The sequence below is a fragment of the Macaca fascicularis genome, chromosome 12 (genome assembly GCF_037993035.2).
Source record: "Macaca fascicularis isolate 582-1 chromosome 12, T2T-MFA8v1.1".
Taxonomy (NCBI): Eukaryota; Metazoa; Chordata; class Mammalia; order Primates; family Cercopithecidae; genus Macaca; species Macaca fascicularis.
This window is the reverse complement of record NC_088386.1, coordinates 137,310,546-137,334,060: the sequence shown is the minus strand read 5'-3', so window position 1 is coordinate 137,334,060 and position 23,515 is coordinate 137,310,546. Positions and strand designations below refer to the sequence as shown.

The 23,515-nt window shown below is 41.6% G+C and overlaps 1 protein-coding gene across 17 annotated transcripts in view; it reads right to left on the bottom strand.

The window, feature by feature from the left end:
- FARP2 (FERM, ARH/RhoGEF and pleckstrin domain protein 2) overlaps window positions 1-23,515 on the bottom strand; it is a 148,167-nt gene that overhangs the window by 112,008 nt on the left and 12,644 nt on the right. For 8 of the 17 annotated variants that reach the window (XR_010580201.2, XR_012421691.1, XM_045368419.2 and 5 more), the window contains exon 2: window positions 19,010-19,218. The exons of 2 other annotated variants lie outside the window; for them this stretch is intronic. Coding sequence is in view for 13 of the 15 variants with exons in the window: in XM_045368419.2 (XP_045224354.2) it covers window positions 19,010-19,192 (183 nt within the window). In the remaining 2 variants the exon portion in view is untranslated. The remainder of the gene's footprint in view (window positions 1-19,009; window positions 19,219-23,515) is intronic. 7 more of the 17 variants (XM_045368421.2, XM_074010779.1, XM_074010777.1 and 4 more) reach the window with 1 other exon arrangement.

The window sequence follows — 23,515 nt, the reverse complement described above, 5'->3', positions numbered from 1 at the left end:
CATTATGTAATGGCCTTCTTTGTCTCTTTTGATCTTTGATGGTTTAAAGTCTGTTTTATCAGAGACTAGTATTGCAACCCCCGCTTTTTTTTGTTCTCCATTTGCTTGGTAAATCTTCCTCCATCCCTTTATTTTGAGCCTATGCATGTCTCTGCGTGTGAGATGGGTCTCCTGAATACAGCAGACTGATGGGTCTTGACTCTTTATCCAGTTTGCCAGTCTGTGTCTTTTAATTGGAGCATTTAGTCCATTTACATTTAAGGTTAAGATTGTTATGTGTGAACTTGATCCTGCCATTATGATATTAACTGGTTATTTTGCTCGTTAGTTGATGCAGTTTCTTCCTAGCCTCGATGGTCTTTACATTTTGGCATGTTTTTGCAATGGCTGGTACCGGTTGTTCCTTTCCATGTTTAGTGCTTCCTTCAGGGTCTCTTGTAAGGCAGGCCTAGTGGTGACAAAATCTCTAAGCATTTGCTTATCTGTAAAGGATTTTATTTCTCCTTCACTTATGAAACTTAGTTTGGCTGGATATGAAATTCTGGGTTGAAAATTCTTTTCTTTAAGAATGTTGAATATTGGCCCCCACTCTCTTCTGGCTTGTAGAGTTTCTGCCGAGAGATCTGCTGTTAGTCTGATGGGCTTCCCTTTGTGGGTAACCCGACCTTTCTCTCTGGCTGCCCTTAAGATTTTTTCCTTCATTTCAACTTTGGTGAATCTGGCAATTATGTGTCTTGGAGTTGCTCTTCTCGAGGAGTATCTTTGTGGCGTTCTCTGTATTTCCTGGATTTGAATGTTGGCCTGCCCTACTAGGTTGGGGAAGTTCTCCTGGATGATATCCTGAAGAGTGTTTTCCAACTTGGTTCCATTTTCCCCCTCACTTTCAGGCACCCCAATCAGACGTAGATTTGGTCTTTTTACATAATCCCATACTTCTTGCAGGCTTTGTTCATTTCTTTTTCTTCTTTTTTCTTTTGGTTTCTCTTCTCGCTTCATTTCATTCATTTGATCCTCAATCGCTGATACTCTTTCTTCCAGTTGATCGAGTCGGTTACTGAAGCTTGTGCATTTGTCACGTATTTCTCATGTCATGGTTTTCATCTCTTTCATTTTGTTTATGACCTTCTCTGCATTAATTACTCTAGCCATCAATTCTTCCACTTTTTTTTCAAGATTTTTAGTTTCTTTACGCTGGGTACGTAATTCCTCCTTTAGCTCTGAGAAATTTGATGGACTGAAGCCTTCTTCTCTCATCTCGTCAAAGTCATTCTCCGTCCAGCTTTGATCCGTTGCTGGCGATGAGCTGTGCTCCTTTGCCAGGGGAGATGCACTCTTATTTTTTGAATTTCCAGCTTTTCTGCCCTGCTTTTTCCCCATCTTTGTGGTTTTATCTGCCTCTGGTCTTTGATGATGGTGATGTACTGATGGGGTTTTGGTGTAGGTGTCCTTCCTGTTTGATAGTTTTCCTTCTAACAGTCAGGACCCTCAGCTGTAGGTCTGTTGGAGATTGCTTGAGGTCCACTCCAGACCCTGTTTGCCTGGGTATCAGCAGCAGAGGCTGCAGAAGATAGAATATTTCTGAACAGCGAGTGTACCTGTCTGATTCTTGCTTTGGAAGCTTCCTCTCAGGGGTGTACTCCACCCTGTGAGGTGTGGGGTGTCAGACTGCCCCTAGTGGGGGATGTCTCCCAGTTAGGCTACTCAGGGGTCAGGGACCCACTTGAGCAGGGAGTCTGTCCCTTCTCAGATCTCAACCTCCGTGTTGGGAGATCCACTGCTCTCTTCAAACCTGTCAGACAGAGTCGTTTGCGTCTGCAGAGGCTTCTGCTGTGTTTGTTATTGTTTACTGTGCCCTGTCCCCAGAGGTGGAGTCTACAGAGACAGGCAGGTTTCCTTGAGCTGCTGTGAGCTCCACCCAGTTCGAGCTTCCCAGCAGCTTTGTTTACCTACTTAAGCCTCAGCAATGGCGGGCACCCCTCCCCCAGCCTCGCTGCTGCCTTGCCGGTAGATCACAGACTGCTGTGCTAGCAATGAGGGAGGCTCCGTGGGCGTGGGACCCTCCCGGCCAGGTGTGGGATATGATCTCCTGGTGTGCCTGTTTGCTTAAAGCGCAGTATTGGGGTGGGAGTTACCCGATTTTCCAGGTGTTGTGTGTCTCAGTTCCCCTGGCTAGGAAAAGGGATTCCCTTCCCCCTTGCGCTTCCCAGGTGAGGCAATGCCTCGCCCTGCTTCAGCTCTCGCTGGTCGGGCTGCAGCAGCTGACCAGCACCGATCGTCCGGCACTCCCCGTGAGATGAACCCAGTACCTCAGTTGAAAATGCAGAAATCACCGGTCTTCTGTGTCGCTCGCGCTGGGAGTTGGAGACTGGAGCTGTTCCTATTCGGCCATCTTGCTCCGCCCCTATTTGTTCTTTTATCACTTTGGAATTTGGTGTCATATCTACTCCTAGGTTTTCTTCTAAGAGTTTTATAGTCTCAACTCTGACATTTACATTAATGATCCATTTTAAATTAGTTTTTGAGTATGGTGTGAAGTAGGGGTCCAAATTCATTCTTTGCATGTGGATACTCACTTGTCTAGGCACCACCTGTTGAAGACTATTAGCTCTCCCACTGAACTGTCTTGACATTCTTTTTGAAAATATCAATTAACCATAAATTTAAGGGCTTATTTATGGACTCTCAAGTCTATTTCATTGATTTATAAGTCTATCCTTATGCCATACCACATTGCCTTGATTACTGCAGCTTTACAGCAAGTTTTGCTATGGAAAAGTGTGAGTTCCCCAACTTTCTTCTTTTGTGAGATTGTTTTTGTATATTTTACGTTTTTGGCTATCCCTTCTATTTCTATATACATTGTAAGATCCGATGTCAATTTCTACTAAAAAGCTAGTTGGGATTTTGATGGAAATCACATTGAATCTGTAGAGCAGTTTGAGAGTATTGCCTTCTTAACAATCTTGTTTTCTGATCCATGAAACATTGTCTTTCAACTTATTTAGATGATCTTTGATTTTTTCCAATACTTTTATGATTTTCTGTGTACAAGTTTTAAGGTTCTTTTGTTAAATTGAATCCAAAGTATTTTATTATTTTTAATGCTACTGTAAATAAAATAAATTTCTTAATTTTATTTTGGAATTGTTCACTGCTAGCGCATAGAAATACAACTGATCTTTGTATATTAATCTTGTATCCTGCAACCTTCCTGAAATTGTTTATTAGTTCTAATAGCTTTTTTTTTTTTTTTTTTTTTTAAGAAGCAGGTATCTTAAAATTTTCTATATACAAGGTAATGTCATCTGTAAATAGTTTTTACTTCCTTTCCAATGTGGATGTCCTCCCTTTCTTCCTTTCTTTTTTCCTCCCTCCTTTTATTTTTTCCTAATTGCTCTGGCTGGAACCTCTAGTACTGGGTAAGTTTTTCAAAAAAATCTCTGTACCTCTGTTTTCCCAAGTATAAAAGAGAATAACAGTGCTAATAGGACCAAATAAAATAATGCATACAAGGTGTTTTAGAAGAGCAACTAGAATGTGGCGAACACTCAATATTAGCCATTAGGTTGTATATAAGAAACACATTTAAAACAAATGATTCAGAAAGGCTGAAAATAAAAGAATGACATGGGTATCCCAAGCATATTCTAAACAAACAAACAAACAAAAAAGCAAGGGGACCTTGGTTATATGGTTTAATACAAGGTTGAACTTAGGTCAAAAAGGCACAAGTGAGACAATAAAAGAACACTTATTAGAGGAAAAAGTGTTACTGAAACCATGTTCCAAATGGTTAAAGAAACCAGTGACTAACAGAAATGCTTGAACCTACAGGGTGGCAGATAAGAAAAATAGCAATTAGCTGAAACTCCCTCTGCTTGTAAGATAACAAACCCGGCTGAAATTGGTGGGAACCAAGGTGGCCAATTGGAGCCTGCACAGAAGGAGCTTGCTGACATCACAGCTGGAATTTCTACCACATTTCATAATCCCCCTGAATCTGTACATGCAACGCATGAAGAAGCATGAAGAGATAGCTGCACATGCCCAGGGGACTTTCCAAACCTCCCCTTTCCCTTTGACAATCACTAACCCACCTTTAAATGCTTCCCCCAAAATCTCTCCCTTAAATATACTGTCTTAAGGACAGAACGGGGAGACAGATTTGAGCCGGCCTCCTGTCTCCTTGTTGGTTGACTGGCAATAAAGCTTTTCTTTTCTCAAAACCCAGTGCTGAGCAGGGTGCAACGACTCGCGCCTGTAATCCCAGCTAATCAAGAGAATCAGGCCGGAGGGTCACTTGGGGCCAGGAGTTTGAAGCCAGCCTGAGCAACAACAGCGGGACCCCATCTCCAAAATTAAAAAAAAATTATTTCTTAATTGGCTGGGTGTGGTGGGGCATATCTGTAGTCCCAGCTACTTGGAAGGCTGAGATGGGCGGATCACTTGAGTCTTGGAGTTCAAGGATGCAGTGAGCTATGATCATGCTACTGCACTCCAGCCTGGGTGACAGAGCAAGACCCCATCTCTAAAAAAAACAAATGAAAACAAGATGGTACCATATGCATGTCAGGCAGCCAGCCCCTTTGCTCAGTAACATCATGCCCATTAAGATCTAACAGTTATGTATATCTTTGGACAAATAACCATAGTATTGACATTCATAAAATAAAAATTACAGGAGGCAAAGAGAGAAATATATATAAGCACATTCACAATAGGAAGCTAATTCTTCTCAGTACTTAAGTAATCAAAAGGACAAGTAGTGAAATAGATGGTGTGTGTGTATATAAAAGTGCATAAACAAGTGCAAAAAATGTCTAGAAGAGTTAAATGGATGATATGACGTAAATGTTGAAGACGTTAATTCTGGGTGTGGGTAAATAGGTAATTTAAATTTTTTTCCTCTTTTTTGGAAACAAGGTCTGGCTCTGTCACCCAGGCTGGAGTGCAGTGGTGCAATCACAGCTCACTGCAACCTCCACCTTCAGGGCTCAGGTGATCCTCCCACGTTAGCCTCCTGAGTAGCTGGGACTACAGGCGTGAGCCACCATGCCTGGCTAATTTTTGTATTTTCAGTAGAGACAGTTTCGCTATGTTGCCCAGGCTTGTCTCGAGCTCGTGAGCTCAAATGATCCACTTGCCTTGGCCTCCAAAAGTGCTGGGATTATTTGTGTGAGCCACTGTACCCATCCTATTCATTTATATTGACTGAATTTTTTGTTGGATGTATAAATTTTATAATTTAAGAAATATATTTAAAATTTTTCTAAGGTAGAAAATGTACAATATACAACAAAATACTATTATTTTATAAACTACTTGACTTGAATGATTTAAAAAGCAGCATCAATCTCTTAACTGAGGAAAATTAACAGCAATAAAAGAGTTTTAGTTTTTATAATTTACTTTATAGCAACCATTTCCAAAACAAGTTTGCCCTCCTCTAGTGTTCTCAGTTTTCTCCAAATTTGATTCCTCTAAATTAGTAAAATTTGAAGACTCATTATGAAACCCTGTGTTTTACTAAGAGCTGATGAAACACTCGCAAGATGGTTGTTTTTGTTTATGTTGATATACTAACAAGTCCAATTTTATATGATGTTAGGACTTATGTATAATTTATAATTTCATTTAATACAATTAATATTCATAACTAAATTTAGGATGCTTCTATTACTTTACATGTTTTTAAGAAATTTAAAATTGATGTAAATTAAAGCCAAAAACAAACAATATAAGACTGAATAAACTTGATTTAACATGTTTACTTTAAAAGAGCTCACTGTGTATTTTTAGCATGTATGTTCCAACATTTTCCCTAGGATAGTAATGTCTAGAGCCTTTAAGCCATGTTTGAGTTGTCTTCATTGAAATTTGCTTTAATAAAAAAGAGGCTTTTCTTCTGCTACAAAGATCTGATTTGACCAGTTTCAAATATCAATACATGCAAAAGGCATAAGGATGCATATTAGCAAGAACCAAAAAAATCTAAAAGTGTAATTATGAGAAAACATCATGAATATCTAAAGAAGATTAAGAAGGAATGCATTTTTCATAATCAGGAATATTAGATTTATTTCAGAGAAATATTTAATTAATCCATGAACTTATCAGTTGTATCTCCAGGATCCAACTGATTCTCACCGCTAGCTTTTGAGAAGTTGATTAGTTCCAGGCAAGTGTTTAAGACTGTGGATCAAGGAGGAAAGAATATCTTTCTGACTTTCCTAGAAACCAGAAAAAGCCTTAAGTAGGACTGGGATCTCCTCTGCCACTGTGGCAAAAAGAAGTTGCTATATAAAGTGCAAAACTGTACATGCAAAACATCACTCATGTGCATAGAACATTCAGAGCCCTCCAGTAACAACAGTTTGGAAGCGCCAACAGATACTTTTTATGTTTCTCTTTAACGACCAGTCTAAATTTCTCTAAGAATAAAAGCCCAGAAGTTGAAGACTGATGACAGTTTAGAAAAGCTGTCTTTGGTGACTGCAATGTCACCCAAAGGCTTCCACTAGGTCATGGTGAATGCCATGTGTCAAAGATATTCTGACACTTGGGTATTTGTCAGAGATATTCTGACACTTGGCATTCACCATGACCTAGTGTGATAACAGTGGTGGCTTCACAGAAGGGCAATGTTAGCACCTTCTGGAAGGTCACAGCAATGGCCCCCTTGCACCCGGTGCACTGAAAAGAGCTCACATTCCTTGAGGACATAGCAACAATAATTTTTCCCACCAAGCCCAGTGCCTGAGAACCCTCTACTCAGATGCCTAATGAGCCTCTTAAACTCCACATGGCCCCAAATCAAAGCAGCTCTCCGACGGGCTCCATAGTGCAGAACATGAGAGCTCAGGCCCAGTCCCTGCACCACGTTGGCTCCTGGGTTTCTGATTCTCCACATCAGCACAAGCAAATTCTGCAGGCTCCACCTTCAAAATCTCTCCAGGATGCAACTGGTTCTCACTACCTCCCTTGCTCCCTCTACCCAAGCCACGTCCTGGGTGACTGCAAATGTCACCCAAAGGCTCCCCTCTTGCCCTGGCCTGGCTCTGGACCAAGTCATCACGTCCTGGGTGGAATTCCATTTCCCTCCATGTGAGCAGAAGCCCTCCTGGATGCCACCTGCTCCACTCCCATCACATGGTCTCTTGCTAATCCCCAAACATGCCAGATGGGGGTCACCTAATGGCACCCGCATGTGCTATTCCATCCACCTGAACACTGTTCTCAAGAACAGAGATCCATGCCGGCCCCTCCCACCACAGGAACAGGGGTGTGGGAGTGTGGGATGCGGATCCCATCTGAGCACAGCCCCATGTCTCCTGCTCCCTCCGTGCTTTATTTCTCTCCCGGGCACAAAGCACTTCGCACTGTACCTTGTCTACCGTTGAGCTCCCCACTGCCGAAGAAGTGCAAGGAGGCAGAGCTCCTGTCCACCACATTCACTTTGGCATTCACAGCTCCGACGGCAGAGGCCAGTGCACACCGAGGCTCAGCAAACACCTGCTGAACATGTGCTGGCCTAAGGCTGTTGGGGTGAGCACGGCCCAAACCCACATCCCGTCTATGTGGCTTTCCGTAATTTTTCTTTTTTTTTTTTTTTTTTTTTTTTTTTTTTTTTTTTGAGACGGAGTCTCGCTCTGTCGCCCAGGCTGGAGTGCAGTGGCACAATCTCGGCTCACTGCAAGCTCCGCCTCCCGGGTTCACGCCATTCTCCGGCCTCAGCCTCCCGAGTAGCTGGGACTACAGGCGCCCGCCACTGCGCCCGGCTAATTTTTTTCTATTTTTAGTAGAGACGGGGTTTCACCATGGTCTCGATCTCCTGACCTTGTGATCCGCCCGCCTCGGCCTTCCAAAGTGCTGGGATTACAGGCGTGAGCCACCGCGCCCGGCCCCGTAATTTTTCTATCCTTTCCTTCACCATAATTAGTCACTTTCTGTGAAGTCTCCAGCACTCCCTGATTCTTATTTCCTTTTTTATTTCCGATACAATGTATTAAATATCTTCCCAACTCTTAAGTTATTTTTAAACTTCAAACATGATGTAGACCCAAAACACCAAAAACTGCACAAAACAAAAAATAAAACAGACAAATTTGATGAAAATGTGTCTAAAAATCCTAATTTTTGTCTATTAAACAGGAGATGTTACTAAAAATTATAATATGAAATGTTCATAAAGGTGAGAGAAATGAACACCTGCATATACCACTGGCAGGGGCATGAGGTGCTTCTGCTGTTTCTGGAATACAATTTCACAATACGTATCAAAGACCTCAAAACTGTACATACACTTTGATGAAGAACCTCCATGTCTATACGTTTACCCCAAGGAGACAAACAAAAATGCATATAAAATTTTCTATAGGCTGGGTGTGGTGGCTCACACCTGTAATCCTAGCACTTTGGGAGGCTGAGGCTGGTAGATGGCTTGAGCCCAGGAGTTCAAGACCAGTCTGAGCAACGTGGGGAAACTCCATCTCTCCAAAAAACGCAAAATTAGCTGGGCATGGTGGCACACATCTGTAGTCCCAGCTACTTGGGAGGCTGAGGTGTGAGGATCCCTTGAGACCAGGAGGCGGAGGTTGAATTGTGCCACTGCACTCCAGCCTGGGCAACAGAATGAAACCCTGCCTCAAAAAAAAAAAAAAAAGAAAAGATTCTGTACAGAGAAACTGAAAATAGAAAACTATATAGCCATTAAAAACTTTTAAAAAGATCATATTAAAAAAGTTCAGAATATAATGTTTAATTTTTGAAAAGACTACAAAGACTATAAAAATGCATACAGTTTAGTCCCAGTTTTGTTTAATATAGGTGAATATATAAAAGGCCAGAAGGGTATTCAGAAAAATGTGAATGGTTGTTCTCCCTGGGTAGTTATCCTTGGCTGTGGGCCACTGTGAGTTTCTGTTTTTCTGCAGTGAACAAGTATTAACTGTATCATGAAAACTGAATTACATTTTGGATGAATTCCCTCTAAAAAAAGCAGCAAGAGGAACCTTGAGAGATGCGTTGACTGGTCTTCCAGCTGCAGCATGTAACCCAATGGGCCTTTTTGCTCAACATGCAGGAAAGGACTTGGGGGGCCTCACTAGAGGCAGCTTCATCCCCAGAAAGCTGAGGTGCTGCAGTGCAAGTGTTAAACCACTGTGAACACATAATTTGTGAAATAATCATATAACTTGAAAAATATACTTGTAACACTCTGTAAGGTAAAAAAGCAGAATGCACTCTTTCAAAGAACAGAGATCACTATAATTCTAGCATCAGCTCTCTGGAGATTCGTGATTACTTTCTATACCTAAAAATGAACGATACTGTAGAATTAGCTTCTTTACGTGAGGCTGATATGACCGAAAAATGCTCCCTAGAAGTGAAGCGCCAACAGAACCTTGAAAAGCACTGTACGTTCTAGCTGTGGAAGAGAGGGCTTCGAGGTCTGTTTTGTTCAAGGACGAACAGGGGAAGAAATGAGGGTGAGAAACAAATGGCATCAGCAAAAGGTGCCTGACGGACGGGGCAGGCTGATGGGAGCTCAGGTGAGAAGTCCACACCCCAGAGCCTGTGAACTCTTCTCAAAGTCAGTGGTCCTCAATCCTGCCTAGAGCACCTTGAGGAATTTCTCAACAATACAACAACCAGCAGCAGGCCGGGGTACAGCTGAGTTTGAAAAGTTTTGGGCACCAGAGGGGAGTGGCACCCCAGGACAAAGTGGCTGGTGGTGGCAATCGAAGAGGCCAGGAGTGCCGCTACTTACAGCCCACAACAGGCCAGGTACAGCGCCCACAGCAGAGTGGGGTTTCCAGAATAGGGAAAGGGACTGGCAGAACACCAGGGGCACAAGGCAATCCCCTAGGATGGGCCCGTGTTGGGGAAGGGAATGTAAGATGGCATGACCACTTTCCAGAGCAATGTCACAGCATCTAGTGAGGGCTGATTCACACACATGCACGCGCTGACACCCACGAGAATGCGCACAGCTACACAGCTGGTCACATCCAAACACTGGGAACAAATACAATGCTCACCAACAGGAACAAGAGTCACTTCTAGGATACGTGGGAAGCAGCAGAATGACCCGGAGCGAGACATTTCAGTGTGGCCAAGCAGAACAGTCAACAATGTCAGGGATTTCTGAAAGTACGACGTGACCAGAGGGTGTATGCCGGGCAGCTGAGGGAAGGTCTGTAGAGGAGAACTGTGGGCCCTTCTGTCCTCTGGGGACTGCCCTGACCTGCAATCTACACAGCCTCAGCAGGAGCAGATGGGCACCCATGGCATCCCATCCTCTGGCCACAGGTCCAGGTAGGGCACCTGACCAAACTGCTTCAAAGAATCCCTTCTCCTAATCTCCAGCCCCGGAAAAGGCTCATGTCCACACTCCATCGGGGGGTAAGGGTTGAGATTTAAAACCTGGTCCTAACCTGCCCCAGGTGGAAGCCGGGTACAGAGTGGGGATAGGCACGCTGGTCATGAAGGCCCAGAAGAGCCTGCTCAGTGGAGGCAGGGCACATTCAACACACACTACCCACCCTCTCCTCCTCCTGGTTCTGACCTCTTTGCGGGGAGTTGGGCCAAGAATGCAGGCATTTGAAGTTTCAGGGGAGGGATGCGAAGAACTGAAGGGTAGTGGCAATTCAGGGGCAGTCAAGTAAAATATAGTATGGGTTGAGCATCCCTAATATAATAAGCTGAAATCTGAAATGCTTCAAAATTCAAAAAATTTTAGTGCCAACATAATGTTCAAAGGAAATGCTCATGGAACAATTCAGGTTTTGGATTTTCAGATTCCGGATGCTTGACTAATAAGCATAATGCAAATATTCCAAAATCTGAAAAAAATTTGAAACTCTTCTGGTCCTAAGCATGTTAGATAAGGGATACTCAACCTGTACAAACTCAGTTTTTCTAGCCTCCCACAAATCAAATAACAACAGAATCAAATTCTTTCCTGATCAAAAATGGGGGAGTTACATGGGTGCGAGTAGATAGAGGGGTTTCTGAGTTGGGGCTCGCAGCTCACATGGGACAGCCACTGCCTGTGTCGCCTGATATGTGATCAACCACATCAGGTGCTAGAACTCTCAGGTACTCAAGAAATGGTGTGCAAATCCAGTGACCAGTCAGCAAGCTTCACCCCCACAAGCCTCTGCTGAGATCCTGAAGTAACTTGGTTATTCTCTGCTATACAACCACTGTCACGGCGTCTTCACTGGTACAGGGATCAACAGGATGACATTTCCCTATTCTTTTCCATTTGCTGGCCTAACTTCTTCATCAGTCGCCCTAGATGTGTATTCTAACACACACTGTGACTTACCAACCTTGCTTGTGTATGTGTGTTAGGGCTTGGTGGGGGAACTGGCTCTGGGAGTGCCAACATCACCACTGGGTAAGTAAGAATAAAAATGTCCACGTCTCTGCCATGCACCACCCTACCACATTCTTGAGCATCAGGGTCAAAGGAATAGATCAACTTTCCAAGACAAAATAACAGGTTTTAAAAGCTAGGGTAGAGTCACATAATAGCTTGGTATCCCAGAAACACATAAGAGCTTTTGTATAAAACCTCTATTATCCCCAAATTTCAGAAGCTGAGTTACTTTTTCTTCTGAGGTCAGACCAAAATAAGCTCTAAGGCAGTTTATTTGCCATATTTAGGATGTTCATGTGGGAGCAATGACAAACATCTGGCTACAATACTTTCTGGAATTTTGACTATTTCTTCCTGCCAGAATGAAAACATTAAGTTTTTACTGGAATAGCAAGTTAAAATCTTCTAGCATGGAACTTCGTGATTGAGAATTTGTCTTCCTACTTGTCACATATTTAACCTAAAGCCTCTGCAATTCTAAAGAAGAAAAGAAAAAGAAAGTCCATCCTAAAAACTGTGAGTATGTTAAAGAAAAGGGGAACATGAGAAAGTAGATGAACAGTAATAAATAAAACCCTCGTGCTCATTAGAAGCAATCCCCACTTGTCAGCAAAGGCAAAGGACATCTGCTGCCGGGGCAAGGCATCACACCCTTAAACTGCATCCCAGGCTGTTCTTTAATCATTACATATCTCTTCTCCATAATACTAACTTTCAGATAATAGAAAACCTTTAAATCGCATTAACTCCTAAACCTGAGAGTTAATTATGAATTAATGAGAGTATAATTGTTCTAGACATCTTACCCTCTAAAGAGCCTGGGAAGACTTTCTGGAATGGGGGTCTCAACTCTCCTTCCACTGCATCCAGCAATGGAGTTAGACACTTTTCACACCTGGCGTGGTCTGGAGCTGAAAGTATTTCTACCCCATGACTTAGCACACAAAACAAGGCAAGCTGACATACAACTTTCAGATGGTTTTAAAACAATTTATGACTCAAAAACAAGATTCTTTAGAGCCGAGGCCAGATTTCTATGTTCAAAACCACAGAATATGTTTAATCATAAAAACAAATCAAGACTTTACTAGATAAAAAAAACTAGTCACTGACCTTTAATTAGCTAAATATCCCATTAACAAATGTCAAAAGCGGCTTAAAATAAAACATAATTGAAGTCAATATCCACAAATAGGCCTTCGACCTAAATACATCATACAGATTTCTCTTCTGACCAAAAATCAGTTTACAAGTTGGCTTCTGGCTAGGTGTAGTAGCTCACACCTATAATCCCAACACTTTGGGAGGCTGAGGCAGGAGGACTGCTAGAGACCAAGAGTTTGAGACAACCTGGGCAACGTGGGGAGACCCCATCTCTACAAAAATTTAACAAATTAGCCAACATGGTGGTGCACACCTGTAGTCCCAGCTAATCGGGAGGCTGAGGCAGGAGGATCACCTGAGCGTGGGGAGGTCGAGGCTGCAGTGAGTTTTGACTATGCCACTGCACTCCAGTCTGGGTGACAGAGCGAGACCCTGTCTCAAAAAAAAAAAAAAAAAAAAAAAAGATAGGCCAGGCGCAGCAGCTCACACCTGTAATCCCAGCATTTTGGGAGGCCGAGTGGGGTGGATCACTTAAGGTCAAGAGTTCAAAACCAGCCTGGCCAACATGATGAAACTCCATCTCTACTAAAAATACAAAAAAAAAATTAGCCGGGCATGGTGGTGGGCACCTGTAATCCCAACTACTCAGGAGGCTAAGGCAGGAGAATCACTTGAGCCAGAGGCAGAGGTTGCAGTGGGCTGAAATCACACCATTGCACTCCAGCCTGAGTGACAGAGCGAAATTCTGCCTCAAAAATAAAAATAAAAATATAATCTCAAACCACAATGAGATACTACTACACACCTACTAGGATGGCTAGAATAAAAAAGTCAGAAAATAGTTAAGTGTTGGCAAATATGTGGAGAAATTGGAATACATAACATTGCTGGCAGGAATGTAAAATGGCACAGCTACTTTGGAAAACAGTCTCGCAGTTCCTCTAATGATTAGACCTAGAGTTCCCATGTGACCCAGCAATTCTACTTCTAGGTATTCTGTCTCTCCTGTGCATCCACAGGTTTGGCATCCACAGATTTGATTAACCAACTGATGATCAAAACTGCTAAAAACAACCCCACCAAAATGATAAAAAGTAATAGTACAAGAGATAATAGTCAATACAGTATAACAAATATTCACACAGTGTTTCCATTGTATGAGGTATTATAAGTAATCTAGAGATGAGTTAAAGTACACCAGATGGCCAGACGCAGTGGCTCACGCCTGTAATCCCAGCACTATGGGAGGCTAAGGTGGGTGGATCACCTGAGGTCAGGAGTTCGAGACCAGCCTGGCCAACGTGGTGAAACCCTGTCTCTACTAAAAATACAAAAAATTAACTGGGTGTAGTGGCGGGCACCTATAATCCCAGCTACTTGAGAGGCTGAGGCAGGAGAATCACTTGAACCCAGGGGGCAGAGGTTGCAGTGAGCTGAGATCACGCCACTGCACTCCAGTCTGGGTGACAAAGTAAGACTCCGTCTCAAAATAAAAAAATTAATTAATTAAATAAAATAACGTACACCAGAAGATGTGTATATGCAAATACTATACCATTTTTTATATAAGGAATTTGAACATCTACAGATATTGGTATCCTCAAGGGTCCTAGACCCACCCACTCCTGCTAAGATACCGAGACAACTTTATCCTCTCAAAAATGAAAACATACATCCACACAAAAACTTGTAAATGAATGTTTACAGCAGAATTATTCATAATAGCCAAAAGATGGAAACAATCCAAATGTCCATCAACTGAGGAACAGATAAAATGTAGTATGTACACACAATGAAATATTATTCAGCCATGAAAAAGAATGAAGTACTGCTACATGTTACAACATGGATGAACCTTCAAAACATATACTAAGTGAAAAAAGCCAGTCATACAAGACTACATAGTATATGATCCTAATCATATGAAATATCCAGAACAAGGAAATCGATAGTGATAGAAAGTAGGTTACTGTTTGCTTAGAGCTGAGGGGAAGGGAGACAGGTTGAGGAGGTGATAGCTAAAAGATGTGGGGTGATTAAAATGATCTAAAATTGACTGTGGTGATAGTTGTACATTTCTATGAATATTAAATACCAGTGAATTTTACACTTTAAATGGGTAAATCGTATGGCATGTGAATTACATCTCTATAAAGCTGTTAAAACATTTCAGCTCCATTTTATCCACCAACACTATTACATACTGAACGTCTAGCTTCAAATCATCTTGACTTATCTGTGGCAACAATAAACAAGCACGCATTTCTAGATGTAGAGAGAAAGCATTGCAAGAATAAATATGCATGTATTTCTAGATCTAGAAAGAACGAGCTGCAAGAATAAACAAGCATGTGTTTCTAGATCTAGGGAAAAGTGCTGCAAGAATAAACACGTACGCATTTCTAGATCTAGAAGGAAAGAACAGGAACAAAATACAACCCTGTGCTCAATCACCTCCACTAGCTTCTCTGTCAGCAGTTTTTGCTCTAGAATCATTTGTCATTCTTGTGGCAGTCTGCCTTGACAGAAAACAAATTTTCATTTGTACACTCTGGGAGATGGGAGATATAAACAGAACTTGAGACTTATAGAGCTCAACTTTCTGAAGAAAATATAAGGAAGACAGCCAGGGCTTATTTGTTGCAGACATACATAAAACCACTCACCACAGATTATACATGGACAGACAGCCATGAGCACTGAGGTCTTCAGGCCAAGTGGGTCTGTATTTTCACCAAAGCAAAAAAATAAGCATTTTAAAAACAACGAAATGTCAGAACTTCCCCTGTGTTAAAAAGGTTCCTGAAATGTGAACTTCCAGCATCAACTTGGGGAATCTGCACAGCACCACACGATGCCAGTGTTTTCTGGCCATGTGAACACAGAAGCAGCTCGTGCCTTTCAAGTTTAGCATCAGCACATCTCCTTGGAAGAACACCGCTGCTTAAGACTTAAGTGAAAAGACAATGTAGTAAACAGACAAGTAAGATAGGTGCATATGGCCAGAAAACCCCAAAACAAAACAAAATTGAATCCCTGAGGTTAGAAAACACTGCAACAGAGGGAAAAATTCAAAACATTCTTAAAGTCTGTTAACCAAATCTAACTTTTGATTTCATTCATTTAACACGTTGACTCAGCAAGGCCCTGTTCCAAACACCAGAGGAGCAGTAGATATAATACAGCCTTTCCTTCCCAGAACTTGCATTTCAGGAGCAGGGAGACAGCAAGCAGGCACGAGGATGTGGTGTCTTCACCAAGACAGATCTGCCCAGCTGGGGTCTCACTGCTTAGTGCACCCGACACCTGGTAGCCGAGTGTCTGCCTCAGCCTACAGGTCCAACAGCAAAAACCACCTGACCACAGTATGTCTCTTGGTTCCAATGTAAAGGCAAGAGGCAGAGAGACAGAATACGAATGAGACAAGTGAACAAATGACAGCAAGACAGTGATGGTGAGCTTGGGTCAGACAACCAGCCTTGATCCAAAAACAACAAGGAAGAGGGGGTGGGACAAGCCTGCCTCTGTGGGGCTACGCAGGGAGGACTTCCCCAGGAGGGGACTCTGCCCACTCAGGGCAGGCCCCACTTACCAGCCCATCGACACCAAACCTTAGAGTGGCACAGACAATTGCACTTCCAGAGGCTGTATCCTGGTATACTGGCAATACTTGTCAGGGTAGATTACAAAAAATGCGCACCGATTCCTGGCCACTCTCCCACCAAGGTGCCTCTACTTCCCCACCCCTCGAATCAGAGCTAGCCTGGTAGCATGCTTTAATTAATAAAACGTGCCAGAAGTGACAATGGACAAATTCCAAGCCAAGAGCCCAAGGAACACTGCAGTGCCCACTTCTGGACTGAGAACATTTCTGTGACCACGAAAATGAGGCCAAGTGAGCTGGAGGGAGAATGAGATTCTGCATGTGAGGTTCCAACCAGGGTGCCAAATGTGTGGGTAAGGCAATCCCAGATTGCCCAACCCTCTGAGTCAGCCTACTAGAGCCTCCAAACCAACACACAGACCTGTGATTTAAGCTCCATGTTTGGGATGGTTTGTTACTTAACAAAGCTAACTGATGCAGTTGTGGAGGACAGGGTACTTGGAAGCAGAATACAACCAACTTATAATATATTGAATTTTAGCTCTCCCTACAGGTGTGTATCAGCAGGCAACACAATGTAAAAAATACCCCAAGCTGGCACAGTGGCTCACATCTGTAGTCCTAGCTACTTGGGAGGCTGAGGCAGGAAGATCACTTGAATCCAAGAGTTAGAGGCTGGCCTGGGGAACATAGCAAGATCCTGTCTCTTAACAAAAAAAAAAGTACCCCATGCAACACAGGATATTCAGAATATGCAAGACCATTTTCTTTTTCTTCAAATAAAAGTTCTTTAATTTCTGGTAACTCTGCCAGATATATCAAATACCAAATACGACAGTTATATTTAACTGAAACAATAATCTCAATTTATTAAAACTGACAAGCTGTAAATATTGCAAAACTTTCACAAAATGGCATCTCTGATTTCCTTAGGTATAAAATGACTCATACTCAGTAAAGGTGAATTTCTCTGAGAAGAATTTACATCTTATTTACAGCTCAACAACAAATGTGTGCTTTTTTTCTTCTGGGTCCTAGTTTTAGTTGATAAAGTCCAGTAGGCAGAACAAAAAAAAAGAGAGAGAAAAAAAAAGAGACACTCTAAAAGTAAACCTATTAGTACAATTATTTTTCTTTTACTTTTTTTTCTCTTAAATTTTGTACCCGTTATAAGCCTAGACTACAGTAAACGTGTTTATTGGAGGATGGCTACATGGTGGAAATTCCTCCAAACACTTGATTGAAAAAGATTTGGGAGCCCAATTAAGTTTCCAGACTAACCTATTTCCTACAGGAAAGTCACCCAAGAGCTGGTGAAAGCGCAGCCGACTGCTACTCTTCAGGGTTCAAAGGTTGCCCAGCTTCAGACCTCCTTCCCTGCACCAGAAGTGATGTGGGAAGTTGGACAGACAGGTCCTACCGGTTTCAGTTACCATGGCCCTGATGACATTATCTTTCACTTCCTCCTCAGATAAGAGCTTCAGAGAAGTATCCCGGTCCCCTGAGTTCTCACACCCTCCATACTTGCCTTCAAACAACACTAAAGGCCAGAGACCACCTTGCTCAGAGCTTCACTGCCCCACCCACCAACCACCCCTCCTCTGTGTTCCCTCTTCCCTCCTTCCCACCCCATGCAATGCATTCTGCAATAAGGTCCACGGCTCAATAATAGTTTTACTTTCTGTGTAGCATCTTGACTCCTCAAAAGAAATTCCCAAGTGTAAATAAACCTCCTGCTAGAGTTTAAATTCATTCTCTTGTCCTTACTTTTGTGCCATTAAGAGCAAGAAAAGCTTCTAAAGATGTTACTTGAAAGCCAGAAAAAATTAGAAAAAAAGAGAATGCATTTGTGTATTACATATGAAAATAAATAATTTTAAAAAGAACTTTTGGCTGGGCACAGTGGCTTACACCTATAATCCTAGCACTTGGGAGGCTGAAGCAGGAGGATCTGTTGAGCCCAGGAGATTGAGGCCAGCCTGGGCAACATGGCAAAACCCTGTTTCTACTAAAAATACAAAAATTAGACAGGCGTGGTGGTGTATGCTTGTAATCCCAGCTACTTCAGGGGTTGAGGAGGGCGGATCGCTTGAGCCCAGGAGGTCCAGGCTGCAGTGAGCCATGATCGCACCACTGCATTCCAGCCTGGGTGACAGAAGACACTTTCTCAAAAAAAGAAAAAAAAAAAAAAGTAAAAAATGAATAAATAAAAAGAACTTTCATGCTAATAACATGTAGAAAAACAAAAAAAGTTTTCTAATACATTACATGGACCTAAAAAATAGTGTTAAATATTGATATATGCATATATTCTTAGTATATTTAATTGTTCTTGCTAATATTACCAGTGCAATCTTCTATAACGGAATTTTCATAAAAACTGTATTATCATTGACCTAGAAAAGTAAGTTATATGTTAACACCATACAACACTTGCTGCATGACAGGCTCTGTGTGTGGTGTCTGCTCAATCCTTACACCAGCAGCTCTGCGAAAGAGGGATTATAATTGTCCCCACGTTTCAGAATAGGAAGCTGACACACATGGAGGCTAAGTGGCATCCCCTCATCCAGGTGGCCCAGGCCTCATTGAGACCAGGTGGCTAAGCTGGGAAGGTCTGGGTGTACCATCTGGCTCCAGTCTGCACCTTCCAGCAGTCTCTTAGCCAGCCTCTCACGAAAGAAGAGTAGAAAGACCAAATTATACTACAATTTTAAACAAAAGATACGACAATACCACTTTCCAAATAAAAGGAGAAATTCAGATTTACCGTTTCTAAGGATTTTCTCATGTGTTACCAAAGTCACTTGTGGTCAACTTAATATGCAAAGTCTAACCAGCAAAATGGAACTTGGTATATAATTTGACCGTTAGAAGATATAACAAAATACGCCTCCAAAAATCATGCTTCTTACCTCAGTGTCAAATATTTCCACGGTGTTGTCCAGCAGCTTTACTCTGAGGTGCAGGTGCTTCTCTTGCATTCTGGGCAACAGAGTCTGCCCAGGCTCAAGGGTGCTAACTCCCACAGGGGTCTGGGCACCCAAGCGTGTCCCTGCAGTCTGCAGGACTCTGTATGTTCCTTCTATCTCTCCCATTCTTCACCATCTGAGTGAAGAAAACACTAAAATGAAAAAAAAAAAAACACACACACACATGAAGGAATTATCACATTATTTAGGTATTAAAACAAGATAAAAAAAGAATTATCGGAGACAAGGGAATCCTCTGTATTATTTCTGCAACTTCTGTAAGTCTTAATCACTTCAAAAGAAAGCGTTACAAAAGATTATTTTCTCTCAGGCACTCATAGGTGGAGCATAAAATAACAAGCACCACCCTCAATAACAATATTTCTGAATGCTCTATGAGCCAGTCATACCCATTAACTCATTTAACCTGTTAGACCTCACGAACGAGCGACATCACCACCACCCACCTAGCAGAGGCAAGAGAGCCCAGGGCTGCCACACCAACCCTAGGCTGTCCACTCCCTTAGCACACCTTTCTCCACCAGCCCAAACAGTTATTGTGGTGATGATCCTTTTTAAGTACTAGATAGTGCCATTTCTACCAAACGTAAATGGGCTCCACAAAGCATAGATAGCATTAATGCGTGTCAGGCAGTGCACAGCAAGATCTGAGGCATTCGTGCAACTGTTCTTCCCCTCTGCTGACTATGTGGAGTAGAAGACTACCCCGGTTGAGGACAAATGCCAATAAAGGAGATGAAAACAGCCAGGTTTGTCTTTGCCAGCCTTGTACTCCTCGATTTTTCTAACGTGTCTTGCCAGGGTAGAGCGGGTGCCACTGGTAGTCTGGGAAGTAATTTCATGTATGGCACTGAATGACAGTTTGGATAAGGGTAACAAGGACTACATGCCTGGTAGCAGGAGGCACCTGCCCTTGGTCAGGCCCTTCCCAGCTCCTGCCCATTCTCACAATAACGCCCATCCTCACAATAACCCCCTCATCACTATCCACAGCCCACTTAACAGATGACAATGAGGGCCCAAGCAGGTCAAACACCTGGCCCAGGGAAGAGCTCATGTCCTTTTCAACTCTCCTTTGTGCCAAGGGGAAGGTCTCTGCTTGCAAGCTATTAAGTCTAACAGGGCTATTCTCGTCATTATTTGTTTAATGCACTGTAGATTTTATTTTTCCATTCAAATTGGGTATATATTTTTAAAAACAGATTTTATTGTCTATATTTGAAGTCTGCAACATGATGGTATGGGACACACAAAGATAGTAAAATGCGTCTTCATCGTTTTTAATGAAGATCAGCCTAGTATTAACTACTAAATATTTAGTATTAAGTATCAGCTAGAATAATACTAGCTTGTTTTTAATTGTGTTTATTATCTATTATTTATGGCAACTTCCCTTGTGTAATGTCTTATTTATGTTTAAAAATCAATTTTTACATATTTAATACAATAAAACATAGTACGGCAAAAAATATGGCAAAACCGGTGGAGGTGAGATACAAATGCTGGGTGTTTAATCAACAAAGAATGCAGCACTGCACCTATTATTTTATCTCACCCAATCACTCTCAGAGTCTTCCACTAATCCGTAACCTTTTAAAGAGTTAGTCTCAATTTCTAGTCCAGTCCCCTTGCGTGCCAACTTAATTGCTCCGAGTCTCCCGGCCCTTTCCTCTTTTTCATGCTTGTTTTGTCATCAAGACAAGCAAATCAAGAACTCCCCACTTTTTTTGGAGACAGAGTCTTGCTCTGTTGCCCAGGCTGAAGTGCAGTGGTGCCATCTTGGTTCACTGCAACCTCCACCTCCAGGGCTCAAGCAATTCTCCCACCTCAGCCTCTGGAGTAGCTGGCACCACAGGCGTGAGTCATCATACCCAGCTAATTTTTTGTATTTTTAGTAGAGATGGGGTTTCACCATGTTGGCAAGGCTGGTTGTGAACTCCTGGCCTCAAGTGATCCTCCCACCTCAGCCTCCCAAAGTGCTGGGATTACAGGCGAGAGCCACCACACCTAGAAAAGAACCTTTTTATTTCTTAATTTCAAATAGGCTCTCAGTGACTTACTGCCAAGCATCTCCTACTGTACACTTAAACCTTACCCACAAAGACAACCTTCTAAGCTTCTGCACACGTCCAGTTTATCAAACAAGAAAGCAAAAAATGAAGAGCTAAATCCTCTGGGACAAGCAAAATGTGAGTAGTATGAACAAAATGACAAGGCAGTGCAAGTCCCATCCTAATTCCTGAACAAAGCCACTGACTGACACATTTATTACCTGAGCTGCACGGTTGGCACAGGTTGGCAGTTACCTACCATCTTCAGCTGTCATTCTTCATGCTGGATGCTCCTTGAGGGCAGGAACTAAATTCTTACTGTAAACATTTGCCAAGTATTTACTTAATGTCACTGGCATCAAAAAACATGAAGTGGTACATCATGCAATGCACTGTAAAGATGACAACGGCCAAAGACAAGACTACAACCACAAACAGAACGACACTGTAACAAATTACTGTTTTTGCAAAACTAATATTAAACATGAGATATATGAAGTTCTGAGAATCATAAATAAGCCTTTTCATTTCAATTCCATAAACTTTTACTTAATTTTTATGAGTGCATAATTGTACGTATTTATGGGGTATGTGATTTTTTTCTTATTTTTTTTATTGACAAAAATTGTATATACTTATCATGTACAACATGATGCCCTGAAATATGTCTACACTATGGGATGGCCAAATTGAGGCAATTAACTTATGCATGACCTCACAAACTTAACATTTTTTGTGGAGAGAACACTTAAAATCCACAAAAATTAGTAGTTTTCAGAAATATAATATGTATCTTAGCAACTTTCAGAAATACAATATGTTGTTACTAACTAGAGTCACCATGCTATATAATAGACGTCCTAAACTTAACTGCTGTCTAACTCAAGTTTTGTATTCTTACACAAGCAAACAATGTGTAATGGTCAAATTAGGGTATTTGGGATATCCTCCACCTCAAACATTTACAAATTCTTTCTGTTGGGAACATTCCAAATCCACTCCTCTAGTTATTTTGAAATATACAATAAGGTATTAACTACAGTTGCCCTATTGTGCTACCGAACAATAGATCTTATTTCTTCTTACTGCATTTTTGTACCCATTAATTAATCCTTCTTAACCCCCACCCCCACTACCCTTTCCAACCTCTGATAAACGTTTTTTTCAGTTCCCATGAGTGAGAATATATGATATTTGTCCTTTCACAAACTTTTATTTATTGAGCAGTTAATGCAAAAGTAAGAGAATGCAAATGAAGAAGACTTCCACTTTGAAGGTACCTCCAACGTGAAAACATGAAAATAAAAATAAATGATCTACATGTTCTTGGTCAGCTCACAACATTTATCAAATATAAAACCATCAAAAGTGGGTTCTTCTGAAACAAGGGATAGGATGTTTTACTTTGGTCATCAAAGGCACTATTTCCCTTAAGTAATGCTACAAATCTGTAAACATTTATATAACTGAAATACATTTTTAGAAGTCATTTCTCCTATTTATTCTACTGTATAATTCTCATTTATGTTTTTGTAAGTATAGCTTGAAAAATTTCTTCAGGTTCTTTCTCTTCTATTCATTATAAGAAAGTCATTTCTAAACATCTACTGCTAAAAAAAATAGACACGGCTAACCTGTAATGTCTAGGTGTACATTCCACCGAGAAAACCGTAAAAAGAAAACACAAGGAAGTTATTACTAGAGAAGCGGTCCCTTCTTGATGGGAGAGAGGGACTGTCGCTGGGAGGGCACACAGGGAAGGAGTTCTTAGGGTGGCGGGGCACAGTTTTATTTCTTGACCTGGACAGTGTTCATTTTATAATCCATTAAGCCATACACCTGATTCATGTTTTTATATGTGTTTATTTTATAATAAAAATATGTTTAAAACAACAAGCTTTTTAACATTGCTTCTTCTTTCAGGAGAACATGACGTATCAGACAAATAAAAAACACTTTTCTTAGTTCAAGGAATATCAAACTCTCTTCTCAAATATGTGGCTCACAGAGGAAATCTTCACGTTTCACACTTTCCAAGCAGCGACTTACATCCTAATTTTCATCCAGCCCAGAGAGACGCCGACATGGCTGCAGCTGAGATGTAGGCCACAACAAAATACCCTTGTTCATGAGACTGATCTTAAGAAGACAGATTCACTTGAGAGGAGATAACTCTGCGGTACTCTGTTGCTGATATCCCAAAGAAAAATCTGTTTGTTGTCACATAATAGCAACGTGGCATAAACTATCCATTTAATAATTACTCAGCTTTAAGATTAAGACTTACATTTAAGATTTTAACACTAAATTTAAGACTAAGACTTAAGTTTAAAACTTTAAGTTTATTACTAAGCTTCTGAAAGCTTAAAAAGACCTT